The sequence below is a fragment of the Microplitis mediator genome, chromosome 9 (genome assembly GCF_029852145.1).
Source record: "Microplitis mediator isolate UGA2020A chromosome 9, iyMicMedi2.1, whole genome shotgun sequence".
Lineage (NCBI taxonomy): Eukaryota > Metazoa > Arthropoda > Insecta > Hymenoptera > Braconidae > Microplitis > Microplitis mediator.
Window position 1 is genome coordinate 1025639 of NC_079977.1, and position 17525 is coordinate 1043163.

A 17525-nucleotide genomic window follows, 5' to 3' on the forward strand; every position below is an offset into this window, starting at 1 on the left:
ATATTTGTTAATTATTTAAGAGCATGTTTTAAGAAAGTAACTATGCTTATATCGATCAAACAATCGTGTTATTTTAAAATATATATTACACAGGATATCCTGTTTTTTATTCAAATATTTATTTTAACCACTGAATTTATCATTATTTTTTTTATTTATCTTAAAATATTCAGATTAAAAATTAAATATAATTTTTTTTATAAATAATTTAATTTTTTAATTCAATTTTGTATTTAATACTCAGCAAATTTTTCGTGGGGAATTTAAATTTTTTACTTGAAGTCAATTAAGAGTAAAACAAATTTTACTGAAAATAAATTTAAAATAGTTATATATAAATATGTAATATATTTATAAATTTTTTATAGTCGCAGTTGCATGTAAAATGTGTAATATATTTTTTTTACGAGGTCTTATTATTGAGTACCAGATAATTTAACGATTTTTAAAAAACGAAAGTAAAAAAAAATTTTATGTCGGATTAAGAGATTAGACTGATGATGGGGTTTTTAAATTTAACAACTCCGTGTGAAACAACGTGTTGTTTTGACGCTAAACGTGTTAACGGCGGCGACTAGACATTTATATATTATTTTACATATATACATATATATACACACATATGTCAATGTCTTGGATCAGTAACATGTGTATTTATTTTATTTATTTTTTTACCCGACATAAAAACAAATTTTTTTCGACTAATTAAATTTATCTCGACTTTTTTTTATTTTAAAAATAAATTCAAAAATTAATTACTTGCATTTTTGATTTTTTTCGCGCCAATTTTTTTTTTTTTCAACTCAATCTTTACTTGTAACCAAAATATCTCGGTAATTACCGAAGATATGAAAAAATGTATAGACAATAATTTTGTAGGAAATTAAATTTTCTACAAATTTGATAAGAACAAAAAATTGCGTAGGATCGATAGTTTTAAAGTTACGGTGGTTTTATTTAAACGATAACGAGAGTAGAATCAAATTTGATCGTGTTAATTTATTCTTTGAATTTAAAATAACTCATGAATTATTGGGTTTAAGTGAAAATTTTTATAAATCAATTTTGTAGGAAATTCAATTTTCTATAAAATTGATAAGAACAAAAAATTGCGTAGGACTGATAGTTTAAAAGTTACAGCGGTTTAAAGAGAAGGGTAACGAAAGTCTAATAAAAATACGCGGGAAATTTTTTTCCTGATTTATTAAATTTTTGAAACTTAAGTGAATTATAAATTTTTAATTTTTCAGTAATAAAAACTATTGTAATTAAGAATAAAATAAAAATAGTATAAAATTTATTAGCCATATTTATGTTTTTTTTAAACCAACAAACTCTCATCCAATAAATTTATTAAGCAATTAATTATTTTCACAAATGGGTCAAGATTATTTTAAATTGTATATGTATAACACCCGAGAATAATTCATCGTTAAATTTAAAATAAAATATAAAGTTAGTCATGATTATAATTATAATCACAATGATCGCGATCCAGTGAGTCGTTACTCGAGACGTGTCCGCACTGAGAGAAAAATTCTCTTTGGACAATTAAATTGGTTTTGTTGAATTCTATTAAACTAAAATTTATTTGGGACAACTAAATTTTATTACGTCAATATAATCTATTTTATCATTTTTAACAAATGATTTAATTTGGTTGACATTAATATTTCTCTCTCTAAGATAATAAAATCATTTGGTAGAGTTAAGAAAATATTTATTTAATGGACAACTTAACTATTGTGTAGTGCCAACAAATCAAAATATTTAAAGCAAAATATTATTATATTAACTCTAATGAATACTAACTTAGACTCAAAAATATATATTCATTTAGAATAAATATATATATTTGTTCGAGGTTAATAAATATATATTTGAACCTAATGATTATTGATTTAAAAGTTATGGTGTTAGGCAGCAGCAGCTGGAGTAGTTCGGTGCTCGCCACTAGATCGCGCCCACCATTTGTGGTGTCTCTGGTAAGATACTTATTTCAGAGTTTATATATTCCGAGCTTGAAGCATTTATGGGACGATATATTCGCTGAAAACTTTTGATAGTAATATCGAGGTATATTGTATTACACTATGACATTAATGTTTAATATTAATATTTTTCTTGAACAATTTTTGTCACAGTTGAATAAATATTCTGTTATTTCAATATTATATTCAATTATTATTAATAACTCGTTCTCTATAATCACTTATACATTTTATTATGACTCCTTTAAAAACTCTACAGGTAATTAATTTGATTATATCCTTGCTACTAAACGCGTATCAATCTTTACCAAATATTTTATAGTTTCTATTAATATTTTATAATTTGTTTTGTTGGTGGATTACAAAAGATTTAGTTAAAACAACCAAATATGGCAATGGGCAATCAAATCATTTTCTTGTCATAACTAAAATTTAGTTGGCAGGAGAAAATTTGTTTCTCAGTGCGGCTTTTGATAATCGCTATTTTAAATTTCCGTAAAATTATAGTAATTCTTTATGTGTTTTATTTAATAGGGCGTGAACTCTCTTTCTTCCTCTATTATATACACACTAAAGTTATTCTTTAGAGTTTCGAGTTATTAATACAACTGTTTGTATTCACAATAGTTTAGTGTAGTGTGTGATTCTTTTATAAGTCGCTGGAATGCCGGTTAAGTCTGTCGTAGTTTTAAGACCTACTAAAAAGAATCCTGAAAAAAAACTACGTGTGTATGTATGTAATAATAACTAACAATAAAATATAAAAACAGGAAATTGAAGTTGTTTTAACATTAAAGAGATTTAAATTTAAAATTTTTATGTTACTTTTGTGGTACACATAAAAATCAGAGGTTTATTTTTAATTTAAATTGACTCTGGCACTCTGATTATGCAGTTTTAATATTTGAGTTAATTTATATAAAAAAAAAAATTAATATAAATATGAATTTCTACTCCTTGTATTTAACTCCGCAATTTTAATATCAGTTAAAAATTTCTACTTGGAATAAAAAAAGCATCGAATCCGCACAGGTTCAAATTGCCCCCATTGGATCCACTCTCACTCATAATTTGCACTCCAGTTAATCCTTATTGACTCCGTAAAAATTTTTGCAGAGTAAATTTGCAAACGGAAGCTGTCAGTTGAATTTAAAAATAATTAAGTGGAATGACGGATTATTGTAATGCAGTAAGTAAGTAAATGCAAATAAAATTAAACGACAAGTTGTTTATATATTTACACTATAATATGAACGAGGATTTAACTATTAAAAAGCTCATTAAATGTACATTAAATTAGTGGCCTTGTCAGTCACAGTGAATTTTTAAACTCCGTCATACCTTTACGCATATTTTGTTTAACTTGTACAGATGTGTATGTATGCAAACCTTAATGCGACATACTATATCATCTATATCTATAGCTACGAGATCACTGTTTGCATAATTCCGTGACAAATTTAATTGCCGTGTGCTTTGAATGACTGTTAAATTGTACGTGGATTTATTATTAGTTATATTTGTCATTGTCGTTGATTTCTTTTATTTTGTTATTGTACAAATTCAATAATGCAATTCAATGGGTTTTTTAAACTAGCTTTGTTATTTAAATTAGTTTCGATTTATTAGAATTTTTTTTTATTTTTAAGATTTTCGTTAATTAAATAATAAAGATTTTTATCAAGTATAAAAAACTTTTATTTCTTAAGTATTTTAAACTTTATCGATTTTACAGCAATTTCGTTCAATTAATTTAAATTCATTTTTAACATAAACTTTAAATACATTTGATACTTCCATCTTACATCAATATTCGCATAATTTAGTATCCACATCTTACAGCAAGCTTTAAAATTATATACCTATCTTACGGCATTTCTTTGTCGCTTTGATTTCATCTTACAGCAATTTTTGGCATTTTTTTTACTACACTGAGAAAAATATTTTCTCCTGACAACTAAATATTAGTTATGACAAGAAAATGATTTGATTGCCCGTTGCCAATCATATATTTGGTAGTTTTAACTCAATATTTTATAATACACTAACAAAACTAGTTTTTAGAAACTATAAAATATTTAGTAAAGATATAAAGTAAAGCTACGCGTTCAGTAGAAAGAATAAAATCAAATTGATTACCTGTAGAGTCTATAAAGTAGTCATAATGAAATATATGAGTGATCTTTAGAGAATGTGTTATTAATAATAATTGAATATTATTTTAAAATGACAGGATATTTATTTAACAGTTAACTAAATGCATATTTAAAAGAATAATTTATTTCCTTGCCACGTACTTTTTCGCACTATGACCAAGATTGTTCAGAAAAACCTTAGCATGAAACATTTAAGTCATAGTGTAATACAGGATACCACTATAATCGATAATATTCCACGGATAATCCGTCCCATGAATGCTTTAAGCTGGCGAATATAAGAACTCTGAAATAAGTATCTTACCAGGGACACCATAAATGGTGGGCGCGATCTAGTGGCGAGCACCGAACTACTCCCGCTGCTGCTGCCTAACACCATAACTTTTTAAATCAATAATCATTAGGTTCAAATATATATTTATTAACCTCGAACAAATATATGTATTTATTGTCAATGAATAAATTTTTTTGTATCTAAGTAATGTTTATTAGAGTTAATAAAATAATACTTTACTTTAATATTTGGATTTGTTGGTACTATAAAATAGTTTAGTTGTCCATTAAATAAATATTTTATTATCTTAGAGAGAGAAATATTAATGTCAACCAAATAGAGTCTATTAAATCATTTGTTAAAAATGATAAAATAGATTATATTGACGTAATAAAATGTAGTTGTCCCAAATAAATTTTAGTTTAACAGAATTTAATAAAACCAATTTAATTGTCCAAAGAGAAATTTTTTCTCAGTGTATACCATCTTACAGCGATATTTGATCTGTATATTACTTCCATCTTACGGCATTCATTTGCCACTTCGATTTTCATCTTACAGCAATTTTTGGCATATTTTTTACTACCATCTTACAGCCACCTTTGGCATGTAAATCGCTTCCATCTTACGGCATTTATTTGCCGCTTTGATTTCCATCTTACAGCAATTTTTGGTATATTTTTTTACTACCATCTTACAGCGATATTTGACCTGTATATTACTTCCATCTTACGGCATTTATTTGCCGCTTCAATTTTCATCTTTCAGCAATTTTTGGCATATTTTTTACTACCATCTTACAGCCACTTTTGGCATGTAAATCGCTTCCATCTTACGGCATTTTTTTGCCGCTTCGATTTTCATCTTACAGCAATTTTTGGCATATTTTTTTACTACCATCTTACAGCGATATTTGACCTGTATATTACTTCCATCTTACAGCAATTTTAAAAAATAAAATTCGCCAAAAAAAATTATAAAAATTTTAATTTAAGAATGCAAGTAACTAAATCTAAAAAAAAAAACAATATTAAATATACTTCCAAGGCTTTCTCATCCCCACCATCATCTTACAGTAAATATGCACCGACCATTACGTACATCAATAACCAATTATTCCGACACATTTAACCCGAAATATTCCCCTCCACCTCAGACACCTCATGCCACTTGATCCTCTTCAGAGACTTATCAGTCCCAAGTAAAAAAAAAACAATTACCAATATTAATTACTCCTCACGACCAATACGATGACCTCACCAAAATAGTCACAGTAAAGTTCCCAGTATGAATAAAATAAAATAACCGAGAAAACAATGATAATTTCATTGAAGAAAATCCAATGAATCATTTAAATATATAATAAAAAAATACTGATAAGACGTCATACATACAAATGGCATGTCACTTAAAAATTAATTCCATATAAATATACAAATGATATAATCAATAAAGAATTTTATCTTTATCGATATATATATTTATATTATTAATTTATTATCGATCGTTACCCAGTATGACGAGATGATTTTAGTTTTGATCAGACGTTCTCCAATAAAACTTATTCTCTCTCATATATTTATATATATACATATGTGTATTCATACCGCGATAATATATATAATAATAATAACAAGAGTGTGTGATATTACATATATGACGCGCGGGAAGAAATGCCTCGACGTCGACGAGTTTAAATCGAATACTTAAAGTTTAGTTTGATAGTTTACCTCCGCTACTGTAGATCATAGTCAGTGCGGCTCGTGATTTCAACCCGCTAACATCTCGATCATTTAAATTCTTTTTTATTATTTTTTTTTTTTTTATTAATTTATTTATTAATTAATTATTAGAAGAAAATTTTTTTAAATTTAAATAAGTGATTTTCGAAAATTTTGCTACTTAATTTTTTTATGTAAGTAAAGTAATTAATTATTGTGTACACTGCTTAATTATTAAACAATTAACGATTTTTTAAAATTTAAATTAATTTACTTTCGGAGTGAATTCAGTCGAGTTTTTACTGGCGAATGCAAATATCTTGTTAATTATTAAAGATACGTAAAAAATTGTTGGGAGTAATTTTGTAGGAAATTTCATTCTCTGTAAAAATGATAAGATCTAAAAATCGCGTGGGATCGATAGTTTAAGAGTTATGGCGGTTTTATTTAAACGATAACGAGAGTAGAATAAAAATTGATTGTGTTAATTGATTTTGAATTTAAAATAACTCATGAATTACTGGGTTTGAGTAAAAATTTAAAGAGATCAATTTTGTAGGAAATTTAATTCTCTATAAAATTGATAAGAACACAAAATTGCATGGGATCGATATTTTAAAAGTTATGGCGGTTTTATTTGAACGATATCGGAAATAGACTCAAAATAGATTGTTAATTTATTTTGAATTTAAAATAACTCATGAATCATTGGGTTTGAGTAAATTTTATAGAGATCAATTTTGTAGGAAATTTAATTTTCTATAAAATTGACAGAGACACAAAATTGCGTGGGATCGATATTTTAAAAGTTATGGCGGTTTTATTTGAATGATATCGGAAATAGACTCAAAATAGATTGTTAATTTATTTTTAATTTAAAATAACTCATGAATTACTGGGTTTGAGTAAAAATTTAAAGAGATCAATTTTGCAGGAAATTTAATTCTCTACAAAATTGATGAGAGCACAAAATTGCGTGGGATCAATATTTTAAAAGTTATGGCGGTTTTATTTGAACGATATCGGAAATAGACTCAAAATAGATTGTTAATTTATTTTGAATTTAAAATAACTCATGAATTACTGGGTTTGAGTAAAAATTTAAAGAGATCAATTTTGCAGGAAATTTAATTTTCTACAAAATTGATGAGAGCACAAAATTGCGTGGGATCAATATTTTAAAAGTTATGGCGGTTTTATTTGAACGATATCGGAAATAGACTCAAAATAGATTGTTAATTTATTTTTAATTTAAAATAACTCATGAATTACTGGGTTTGAGTAAAAATTTAAAGAGATCAATTTTGCAGGAAATTTAATTCTCTACAAAATTGATGAGAGCACAAAATTGCGTGGGATCAATATTTTAAAAGTTATGGCGGTTTTATTTGAACGATATCGGAAATAGACTCAAAATAGATTGTTAATTTATTTTGAATTTAAAATAACTCATGAATTACTGGGTTTGAGTAAAAATTTACCGAGATCAATTTTGTAGGAAATTTAATTCTCTATAAAATTGACAAGAACACAAAATTGCGTGGGATCGATATTTTAAAAGTTTTGGCGGTTTTATTTGAACGATATCGGAAATAGACTAAAAATTGATTGTTAATTTATTTTGAATTTAAAATAACTCACGAACTTTTGAGTTTAAGTAAAAATTTATAGAGATCAATTTTGTAGGAAATTTAATTCTCTATAAAATTAATAAGGATACAAAATTGCGTAGGAGCGATAGTTTTAAAGAAATCGCGTAAATAAAGTAAACGTTAATGAAATAAAAAATGCAATTAAGGTTTTATTGATGTTTTTTTTTAACTCGCGAGTCATAACGTTAATTAAAAACAAGATCTCACTTATCAATTAGCGAACAATTTATAAATATTTGCATACTAAATATAATTTATATCATTTATCATTTTATCATTTTAACGGCATTTTATCAAGTAAACATTAGCAATGTTATGAAATAAAATGGAGTATTTAATCTATTTTTTTTTTTTTTTCTAATTCCATTTCGACATCGGCACATTGTTTAAATTATTCAGTCAATAAATAATAAAAAAAAAATATAAATAAATAAATATCCTGGTTCAGCGCGTCCTCGTAATAAACCAGTTATTAAATTACTAATTGTTTAAAATTTTTCACCCAAGGATTTATTTTTTTTTTTTCGCTCTGCAGCCCAGCATTTTTTTTTTACTGTAGAATTTTTTATCTGACTTTTTTTTCTTTACTTAACTTTCGTCTTACTGCTGATTTTGTATTCATGCTTTGCAAGTTGTCACTGAATTTGAATCGTGTTTTTAAAACTAAACCGCAATACCGCAATATAAATATTTAACTTTTTTTTTTTTTATGTAAATAATTTTTTTTTTATTTTATTAATTTTTTTAAAAATTTAATTTCACATTTAAAAAAAATTTTTTTTATTTTTATTTTTATTAAAGAATTTATATTTCGTAAATGATAAATATAGAAAATTGTTATCATTTACTAAAGAATGCGGAGATTTATTATGTCAATATCTAGATTAATTACGATAAATCACAAGGTCACTGAATACTTAAAATTTTTTCTATTAAATCATAATTAATAAAAAAAAAAAAATATTTTAATTGCCAATCAATTTTTTATTCATCCAAAAAAAAGTAGATAAGAACATAAATGAATAATTATCTAATTATTAAATCCATAAGTGATACATAATTTAATTGGAATGTTAATTGACGATCGGATGAATGAGTGTATGATCAAACGTACCGATTATCTTATTACTTACTATATATATAAATATGTACATATATGTAGACACTAAAGTACTAGAGATTAGACAATATTATATCATAGAGCAATAAAAAGAGTCATTTTTTAAATTTACACGATGACTTAATCCTGGTTATCGACATCGCGGAGCCGCGAAAGGGCGGGAGGGGGAAATAAGCAAACTTGTAATCGGTATTTTCTTTTATGCTTGTACACAGATTACTATTACCGGATGTTCTATTAAATTATTTATACGGTCTAACTAATAAATGCTTGTAAATTTTATTTTTTCAAAAATAACAGACTACAGGTGAATTATTTTATAATTTTTTAATCGTCCGTGAGAATTGTCCGGAAACGGTATCGTGTTCAAGTATCATATCAACAATCCACTTACTTATTGTAATTTAATATGAGTTACTTACATTTTTTTATTATTATCATAAATATAAAATTAGATTTTTAATTTTCTTTTAATTTTAATTAGGAATTTTATTGTTTTTTTGTTAATTTGTGACGTCAGCGGGTAAGTAAAAAGTGCGAGAAGCCGCGCTTTAATTTCTAGCACAGAGAAACTATAGAGAGCTTTAATTACGGGGTAATTAGACAGATCGGTGTCATCGATAGGCGGGAATTTTTTTTTTTTTTTTTAAGGAAAAGATTTTAGTATTTTAATTTTTGCATGGAAAATATTAACTCTAGGGGAAAAGACCATAGGACCTTTTTTGTGGGAAATTTAATTCTCTAAAAAAAAGTATCTATACATTTTTATTGTAACTGTGATACTTTTGATGAAATTTCAATCCAAAGACCATGGAAGTAAAAAAATATTTATTTTAAAAAAGTGAATCTGACTTTTAAATAAAAATTGCACGTGAACTGTCAACTTTACAGCAAAAGTCGATCATAGACTTTTTGTAGGAAATTTAATTCTCTAAAAAAAAAGCATCTATACATTTTTACTGTATCTGTAATATTTTTGATGCAATTTCAATTCAAAGTCCATGGAAGTAAAAAATCATTTGTTTATTCATTAAAAAAAATTAATTATAATTCCATAGGAAATAAAATAATCAATTTTTATTAAAATATTAATTATTCATACGCTAAACAATGTGCGATAAAATTACAGATTAAAATTAAACCGCGCAGTTCACTAAATTAACAACAGAAAAGTTTCTTATGACCCAGTGTTCAAATTGTATAGCCGAGAACAATTAGCAAAAAAAAAAATGCAACGTAAACATATCTATTGACATTGCTGAGTACACTTACATATAACTTGTTCCTTATTTTAATTGTTTTAATACTTAATCTCTTATCTGACATAATAGGGTAGATTAAGTCACTGATAATAAATAAGAAAAACAAAATTACCCAAGTGTTAGTCAACAAGTTTATGTCTACATATAATATACATTAGGGTGTTTCAGAAAAAACCATTTTTTTTTGAGTATTCAAAAATTGAAAGTATACCTGAAAATAAAAATTTTGGTGCCAATCCGAGCTCTTAATAATAATATTAAGGTTTGCCTCAATCCATTTTTCTATTTTCCATTTAAATAACATAGGAAAAAATTTTTTTGTTTTTTAGAATTTTCTAGCTTACAGACCACTCAACGAATTTTTATGCGCAATGAAACTTTGTGTAGGAAATTGAACGCTCTACAAAAAAAGTTTCTTATAATTTTTTGATAAATCCCACTGTTCAAAAGTTATTTAAGTTTCAAGTCAAATTTATAGTAAATTTTGAGATCTTTTCACTTTTCCGGCGAAACTATCAGTCTTATTACAAAATGTCATAGAAACTTTTTTGTAGGAAATTTTATTCCTAACAAATTTTTACGAATAAAATTTTTCGAAATTCCGCATTGTTTTCAATTTATTTTCATTTCAATGTCAAGCATTAAAATTAATCAGAAATCTATTTTTTTAAGAGCTTGATATTGAAATGGATATAACTTGAAAACAACGCAGAATTTCGAAAAACTTTATCTGTAATAATTTGTAAGGAATAAAATTATCTACAAAAAAGTTCCTATGATATTTTTTGATAAGACTGATAGTTTCGCCGGAAAAGTAAAAAAATCTCAAAATTTACTATAAATTTGACTTGAAGCTTAAATAACTTTTGAACCGTGAGATTTATCAAAAAATGATAAGAGACTTTTTTTGAAGAGCGTTCAATTTCCTACAAAAAAATTTGTTGTGCATAAAAATCCGTTGATTGGCTTATGAGCTGAAAAATTCTGAAAATAAAAAATCTTTTTTCCCGTGTTATTTAAATGGAAACTATAAAAATGGATTGAGGCAAACCTTAATATCATTATTAAGAGCTCGGAATGCTACCAAAATTTTTATTTTTAATTATGCTTTCAATTTTTGGATACCATAAAAAAAAACAAAAATTGTGTTTTTTTTTTTTAAACACCCATATATATACATACATACACAAAAAAAGACTTCTTAGCGCAAAAATATTTTGCATTTTGACATGAACACAAAAAATTTCTCAGCCCTAAAAATTCATTTTGGCCCTAAAAAAATTTTTTTTTCGCGCCTAGAAAATTTTTGTGTTCAATTCATACTACAAAAAATTTTTTGCGCCCAGAAATTCTTGTTTTCTGTGGACATTAAACATAAAAATACCGGAAATAAAATCGATGAATTATTAATTGCATTCATGAATACATATATGCATTGAATATATATATATATAGATATATATACAGATGACTAGATAAATATATGACTAAATGATGATGAAGTGCATCATCAATAAATTAACGTGGGCGTTATATTTATATGCATATTTTATAAAATGCATCACAACAACGCGTGTCCACCGCCCACTTGTCGTTAATGAAACTAAATGGGTCAAGAACAATGTATGTAGTGTAGTATATATATGTGATGAGTACATAGTATATAGTATTTGCTATTATGCCAACAAATAAAATCGGCCTGAGCTGGTTTGACTGACACGAGGTTTAATTGATTGCACATTTTCTGCGCCAGATTAAATTAGCCGCTAAAATTTTCTATTTAAAATATCACCAGATGGAAATACTTTATTTCAAAATCAAGATCAAAGGCATTGTAATTGTAGTTATTATTGAGAATTATGTGTACGGGTTTATTAGTGATGATGTGATAGCGATTACGAGGATGATGTTGACGATGATGGAATGCTATTACGTGGCATCGTTGGATAAATGCCAAAAATTAAATCATGATTCATGACAAATATACTAAATGTCTCTTAATTCCTCACATATTTTTTTTTTTTTTTTTTTTTTAGACAAATTGATTTTTTTTTAATTACAAAATAAAAATTTTAAATTGATTTTTTTTTAAAGCTGACATTTAAATCAACGTAATGAATTTAAATTACCATTTTTATTTTCGTAATTCAGTCACTTTTTTTATTTACTATCAATAAATTAATTAAATTATTGATCAGTGAAAATAAAAAAATTCTAATTTAAATTTTAAATAAATTTTTGCCAAAGTTAAAATAGCGCGTAAATAACTGAGTTTACGTGAAAAATGAATCAGATGTTTTATAAAGAAAATTCAATTCTCAACAACAATGACCTGATACATTTTTATCGTATCTCTAAAAATTGGCGCGTAAATGCGATTTTAAAATACGCGGTAAACTTTTGTCTTGACGTTCGCTTTAAAGGGAAATTGCGTCTAAAGCAAGCGAGATATGATAAAAATGTATGAGAGCATTTTTTTAGATAATTAAATTTCCTACAAAAAATATGTTATTGACGTTTTACGTCAAGTTGACAGTTTGCTCAGAATCTTCATTCAAAGGTTACTCATTTTTTTTAACTTTTAAATAGTTGTTTTTTTTATTTCATAATATAAATATATATAATATATACATATATATGTGTATGTTTTAATAATCTAGTCTATAAATAAAAGATCAAAAGTACATTGCCTTGATATAAATATAGCCGGTATTAAAAGTTTAAACAAAAGAGATTAATTGGCCCTAGGATTAGTATCTTATGTGCATACAATACTAATAATAATAATAATAATAATAATAATAATAATAATAATAAAGTATGTTTGATGTTGCGTAAAAAATGGCTCCGAGATTTTTAAAATAAACCTCATACTCAATAATATGTATATATATATTACGCATGTTATAAATTATCGTAGATATAAATCTATATGTTCCAGTCTAGTAAACTGCCATAAATATATAAACATATATACTTCTAATATAAATTGTTAATTAATTTATAATTTTTTTTCTTTAGAATGCAGTCTATTTACAACTACAGCAATATGCGATACTACTTATCATTATTTATTGTCGTCCATTTTTGCGCGATCGCAATATACGCGATTCCGAATTACGCGGGGCTTCCCCCGGGACCCTACTGCGCTAGTCGGTTCAACAACGGCAAATGTTGTCCCGGAAGACATGACGATTGCAGCGCGCCAATTTTACAAACCACTTGTTACTGTGACGAATTTTGTAACCGGACACGAGAGGAAGACTGCTGTCCCGATTACTGGTCTCATTGTCACGGGATAACTTTGACGACACCGTCACCGGATTTTGAAGAATTTAGACGTAATTATTCTTAAATAATAAATATGAGTTCTAGTAAAATTCTAATTTACTCTGAGCGTAAAAAATATGAAATAATATGATACTGAAGTTAGCAGACGTCTAATAATTTTTGGATTTTTTTTTAGACCGTAAATTTTGAAAAAAGAAAAATTTGAAAAAATTGCATAGATAGTTTTTTAAATTTTCTACATGTGCATTTTTTTAGTTTTTTTTTTTTTCTTAATTAAATTGTTAGAAAAAAAATCCGAAAATTTTGAATTGTCTGCTAACTTCAGGCATGATACTGAAGTTAGCAGACGTCTAATAATTTTTAGATTTTTTTTTAGACCGTAAATTTGCAAAAAAAAAAAATTTGAAAAAATTGCATAGATAGTTTTTTAAATTTTCTACATGTGCATTTTTTTAGTTTTTTTTTTTTCTTAATTAAATTGTTAGAAAAAAAATCCGAAAATTTTGAATTGTCTGCTAACTTCAGACATGATACTGAAGTTAGCAGACGTCTAATAATTTTTGGATTTTTTTTTAGACCGTAAATTTTGAAAAAAAAAAATTTGGAAAAATTACACATGTAGTTTTTTAAATTTTCTACATGTGAATTTTTTTAGTTTCTTTTTTTTCTTACTTAAATTGTTAGAAAAAAAATCCGAAAATTTTGAATTGTCTGCTAACTTCAGTATCATGTCTGAAGTTAGCAGACGTCTAATAATTTTTGGATTTTTTTTTAGACCGTAAATTTTGAAAAAAGAAAAATTTGAAAAATTGCATAGATAGTTTTTTAAATTTTCTACATGTGCATTTTTTTAGTTTTGTTTTTTCTTGATTAAATTGTTAGAAAAAAAATCCGAAAATTTTGAATTGTCTGCTAACTTCAGGCATGATACTGAAGTTAGCAGACGTCTAATAACTTTTGGATTTTCTTTTAGACGGTAAATTTGCAAAAAAAAAAAATTTGAAAAAATTGCATAGATAGTTTTTTAAATTTTCTACATGTGCATTTTTTTAGTTTTTTTTTTTTCTTGATTGAATTGTTAGAAAAAAAATCCGAAAATTTTGAATTGTCTGCTAACTTCAGACATGATACTGAAGTTAGCAGACGTCTAATAATTTTTGGATTTTCTTTTAGAACGTAAATTTGAAAAAAAAAAATTTGAAAAAATTGCACTTTCAGCTTTTTAAATTTTCTACATGTGCATATTTTTAGATTTTTTTTTTGTAATTTATTTTTTTAAAAAAAAGTCCGAAAATTTTTAATTGTCGGCTAACTTGAGGATCATAAAATAATCCGCGTTTACGAAAAAATTTTTTCACTTAAATTTTTGTATTTTTAAAAAATATATTTTTTTAGGATGTACCTTCAGGGGAAAATATTACAATCATGGACAGACGTTTAAATTGAATTGCAATGTTTGGTAATTATTCAGTTTTTTTTTTTTTTTTAAATAAATTATTATTATTAATAAAATTTTTAAAAAATAGTAAATGTTCGTCAATTGGACAACGTGCTGACGTACTTTGTGAAGAAAATCGTTGTCTGATAGATCAAGATTTACTGAGCTCACTATATTTGGAATCAGAAAGATTGGGATGGACGGCAACAAATTACTCTGACTTGTGGGGACGAACCCTCGACGAAGGTATCAAACTTAAATTGGGAACTCTTGACCCTGCGAAATCGGTAGCTATTTTATTTACAATAATTTACTAATGAGAACTTTAATTAATGAGTAAAAATAAACAGATTCACAACATGAATCCCGTAAGGAGGATCTACGACCCCGAGGCACTGCCCCGGGAGTTCGATTCGCGGTCGCGGTGGCCTAGAGATATTTCTGGTGTCAAAGACCAAGGATGGTGTGGGGCATCTTGGGCCATCTCCACAGCAGACGTTGCCTCAGACCGGTTCGCTCTGATGAGCAAAGGCTCTGAAGACGTCGATTTAAGTCCGCAGCACCTGATTTCCTGTAACGTTCGCGGTCAGCTGGGATGCAGCGGCGGTTACTTAGACCGCGCTTGGCACTTCGTACGCAAATTCGGGTGAGTAAATTTTTTAATTTTCATTACTTGGAGACGTAATTAATTTATTTGTTTAATTAACAGTCTCGTTGACGAGGAATGTTACCCGTGGTCGGGAAAAAATGACAAATGTAAGTTACGTAGGAAGACAAATTTAGAAAACGCTGGGTGTCGTGCTCCGAAAAATCCATTGAGGACAGAACTATATAAAGTTGGACCCGCTTATAGACTTGGCAATGAAACAGATATTATGCAAGAAATTTTAACATCTGGTCCCGTACAAGGTATTTGATTCAATTAAATAATTATTTTAATTCTTTTTAAAAAATTCTTGATTAGTCTTAAGGGGCCACTGTGAAATTTAAAAAAAAAAATTTTTTTGTTTTTTATTAAATGAAAGTTTATATGTTCAAAAATATGTATCTAAAGTTTTATATGAAAATTCCGAATGTTTTTCAAGTTATAGTCATTTTTGTGACTTCGCGTCAACTGACTAAAAACTTTAAACGCATTTTTCTCGAAACTACTTTTTTTGAACTGGTGGCATCTGTAATTTGCATAAATATCAACCGATTCGCAACTTTTTTTTTTGCCGTATTCGTCTATTCAGTAGCTAAAGTTGCACGTAGGGTATTTTGAAAATTTTGATTTTTAAGATTTTTTACGGCTGTTTGATTCCAAAAAAAATGAGAAAAAATAACGAAAAAATTTTTAATATGTCGCCATTTTTTTTCAAATTCAAATTTTCAAAATCCCCTATGTGCAACGATAACCACATGCATACAGATTACAACGCCGTTTGGTTTTTTTGTTTCTGATAATCCGTTTTTGAGTTAGAGATGACACCGTGGTGGGGGAAATTTTTTTGTTGCTCCACAAAAATGCTTATAACTTTGTAACAACATGATATTTTTAAATGAAAATTTATGAGAATTATCTTCAATGTATACTTTAGAAAAAAAAAAAACCCGATCCCCAAATTCCTTTATTATTCCAGTCAAAAAAATTACCGAAAATCACCTATTTTTTCGATCCTCACAGTGGCTATCCCCCTTAAAAATTTTTGAATTTTTTTTTCAATTAAGTTAAAAAAAAAAAACTAAAAATATGCACAGGTAGAAAATTTAAAAAACTGTAGGTGCAATTTTTAAAATTTATCGTTTTGAGAAAAATCCAAAAACTATGAGACGTCCACTGACTTCAGTATCATTGTTTCGAGCGCTTCGGCGCTCTTGAAAACTCGTTCCTATTTCGAATTTCAGTTTCAAATTTTCATAGTAGTCTCAATATATTATATTGTACTTTGGAATCAAGCAAATTAAATTTTTAAATCCAAGTTACCAGACTACCACCTTAAATAAAATAAAAAATTGGAGTAATTAACATTCATTTTTTTTTTTACAGCAACAATGCGAGTGTACCAAGACTTCTTTACTTACCAAAGCGGAATTTACAAGCATTCAACCCTAACAGCAAATTATCCTAGCGGTTATCATTCCGTCAGAATACTAGGATGGGGCGAAGAACTCCAAGGAAATTATCAACCGACAAAATACTGGGTAAGTAAAATTACCACCCGCTATTTTTCATCCAAATAATTAAATAATAAATTAATTTCCAGCTGGTCGCGAACTCCTGGGGAAGAAATTGGGGCGAGAACGGACTTTTCAAAATCGTAAAAGGAACAAACGAGTGCGAAATAGAAACTTATGTCCTTGGAATATGGGCAAAAACAATGTAGCCAAAGTTAAACTTATTTATACTTAATAAATATTAATATTAATAATATATATGTATAATATAAAGTGTAATGAAAGCATTTAATGAATCTCTTGTTGTTCAATTGGTCTACTAAATTTATTATTATTATTATTATAAAGTAATAATAATAAAGTCAATTAAATAACTCAAGAGATGTGTGATTCAGTGCTCGCGTGTATTATTTTTTTAAAATGTATGTGTTAATTATTTATGTAGTTTACCGAATGAGTAATT

At 26.8% G+C, this 17525-nt stretch overlaps 1 protein-coding gene across 1 annotated transcript; it reads left to right on the forward strand.

The window, feature by feature from the left end:
* Positions 1 to 6122: 6122 nt before the first annotated feature.
* On the forward strand, positions 6123 to 17403 carry LOC130674889 (tubulointerstitial nephritis antigen-like). Its single transcript, XM_057480337.1, has 8 exons — positions 6123 to 6336; positions 13198 to 13517; positions 14863 to 14926; positions 14994 to 15192; positions 15256 to 15551; positions 15615 to 15814; positions 16935 to 17089; positions 17152 to 17403. Exons 2-8 carry the CDS (start codon positions 13199 to 13201, stop codon positions 17269 to 17271), a joined length of 1353 nt encoding a protein of 450 aa, XP_057336320.1. The 5' UTR covers positions 6123 to 6336; position 13198; the 3' UTR covers positions 17272 to 17403.
* The last annotated feature ends 122 nt before the right edge of the window (positions 17404 to 17525 follow it).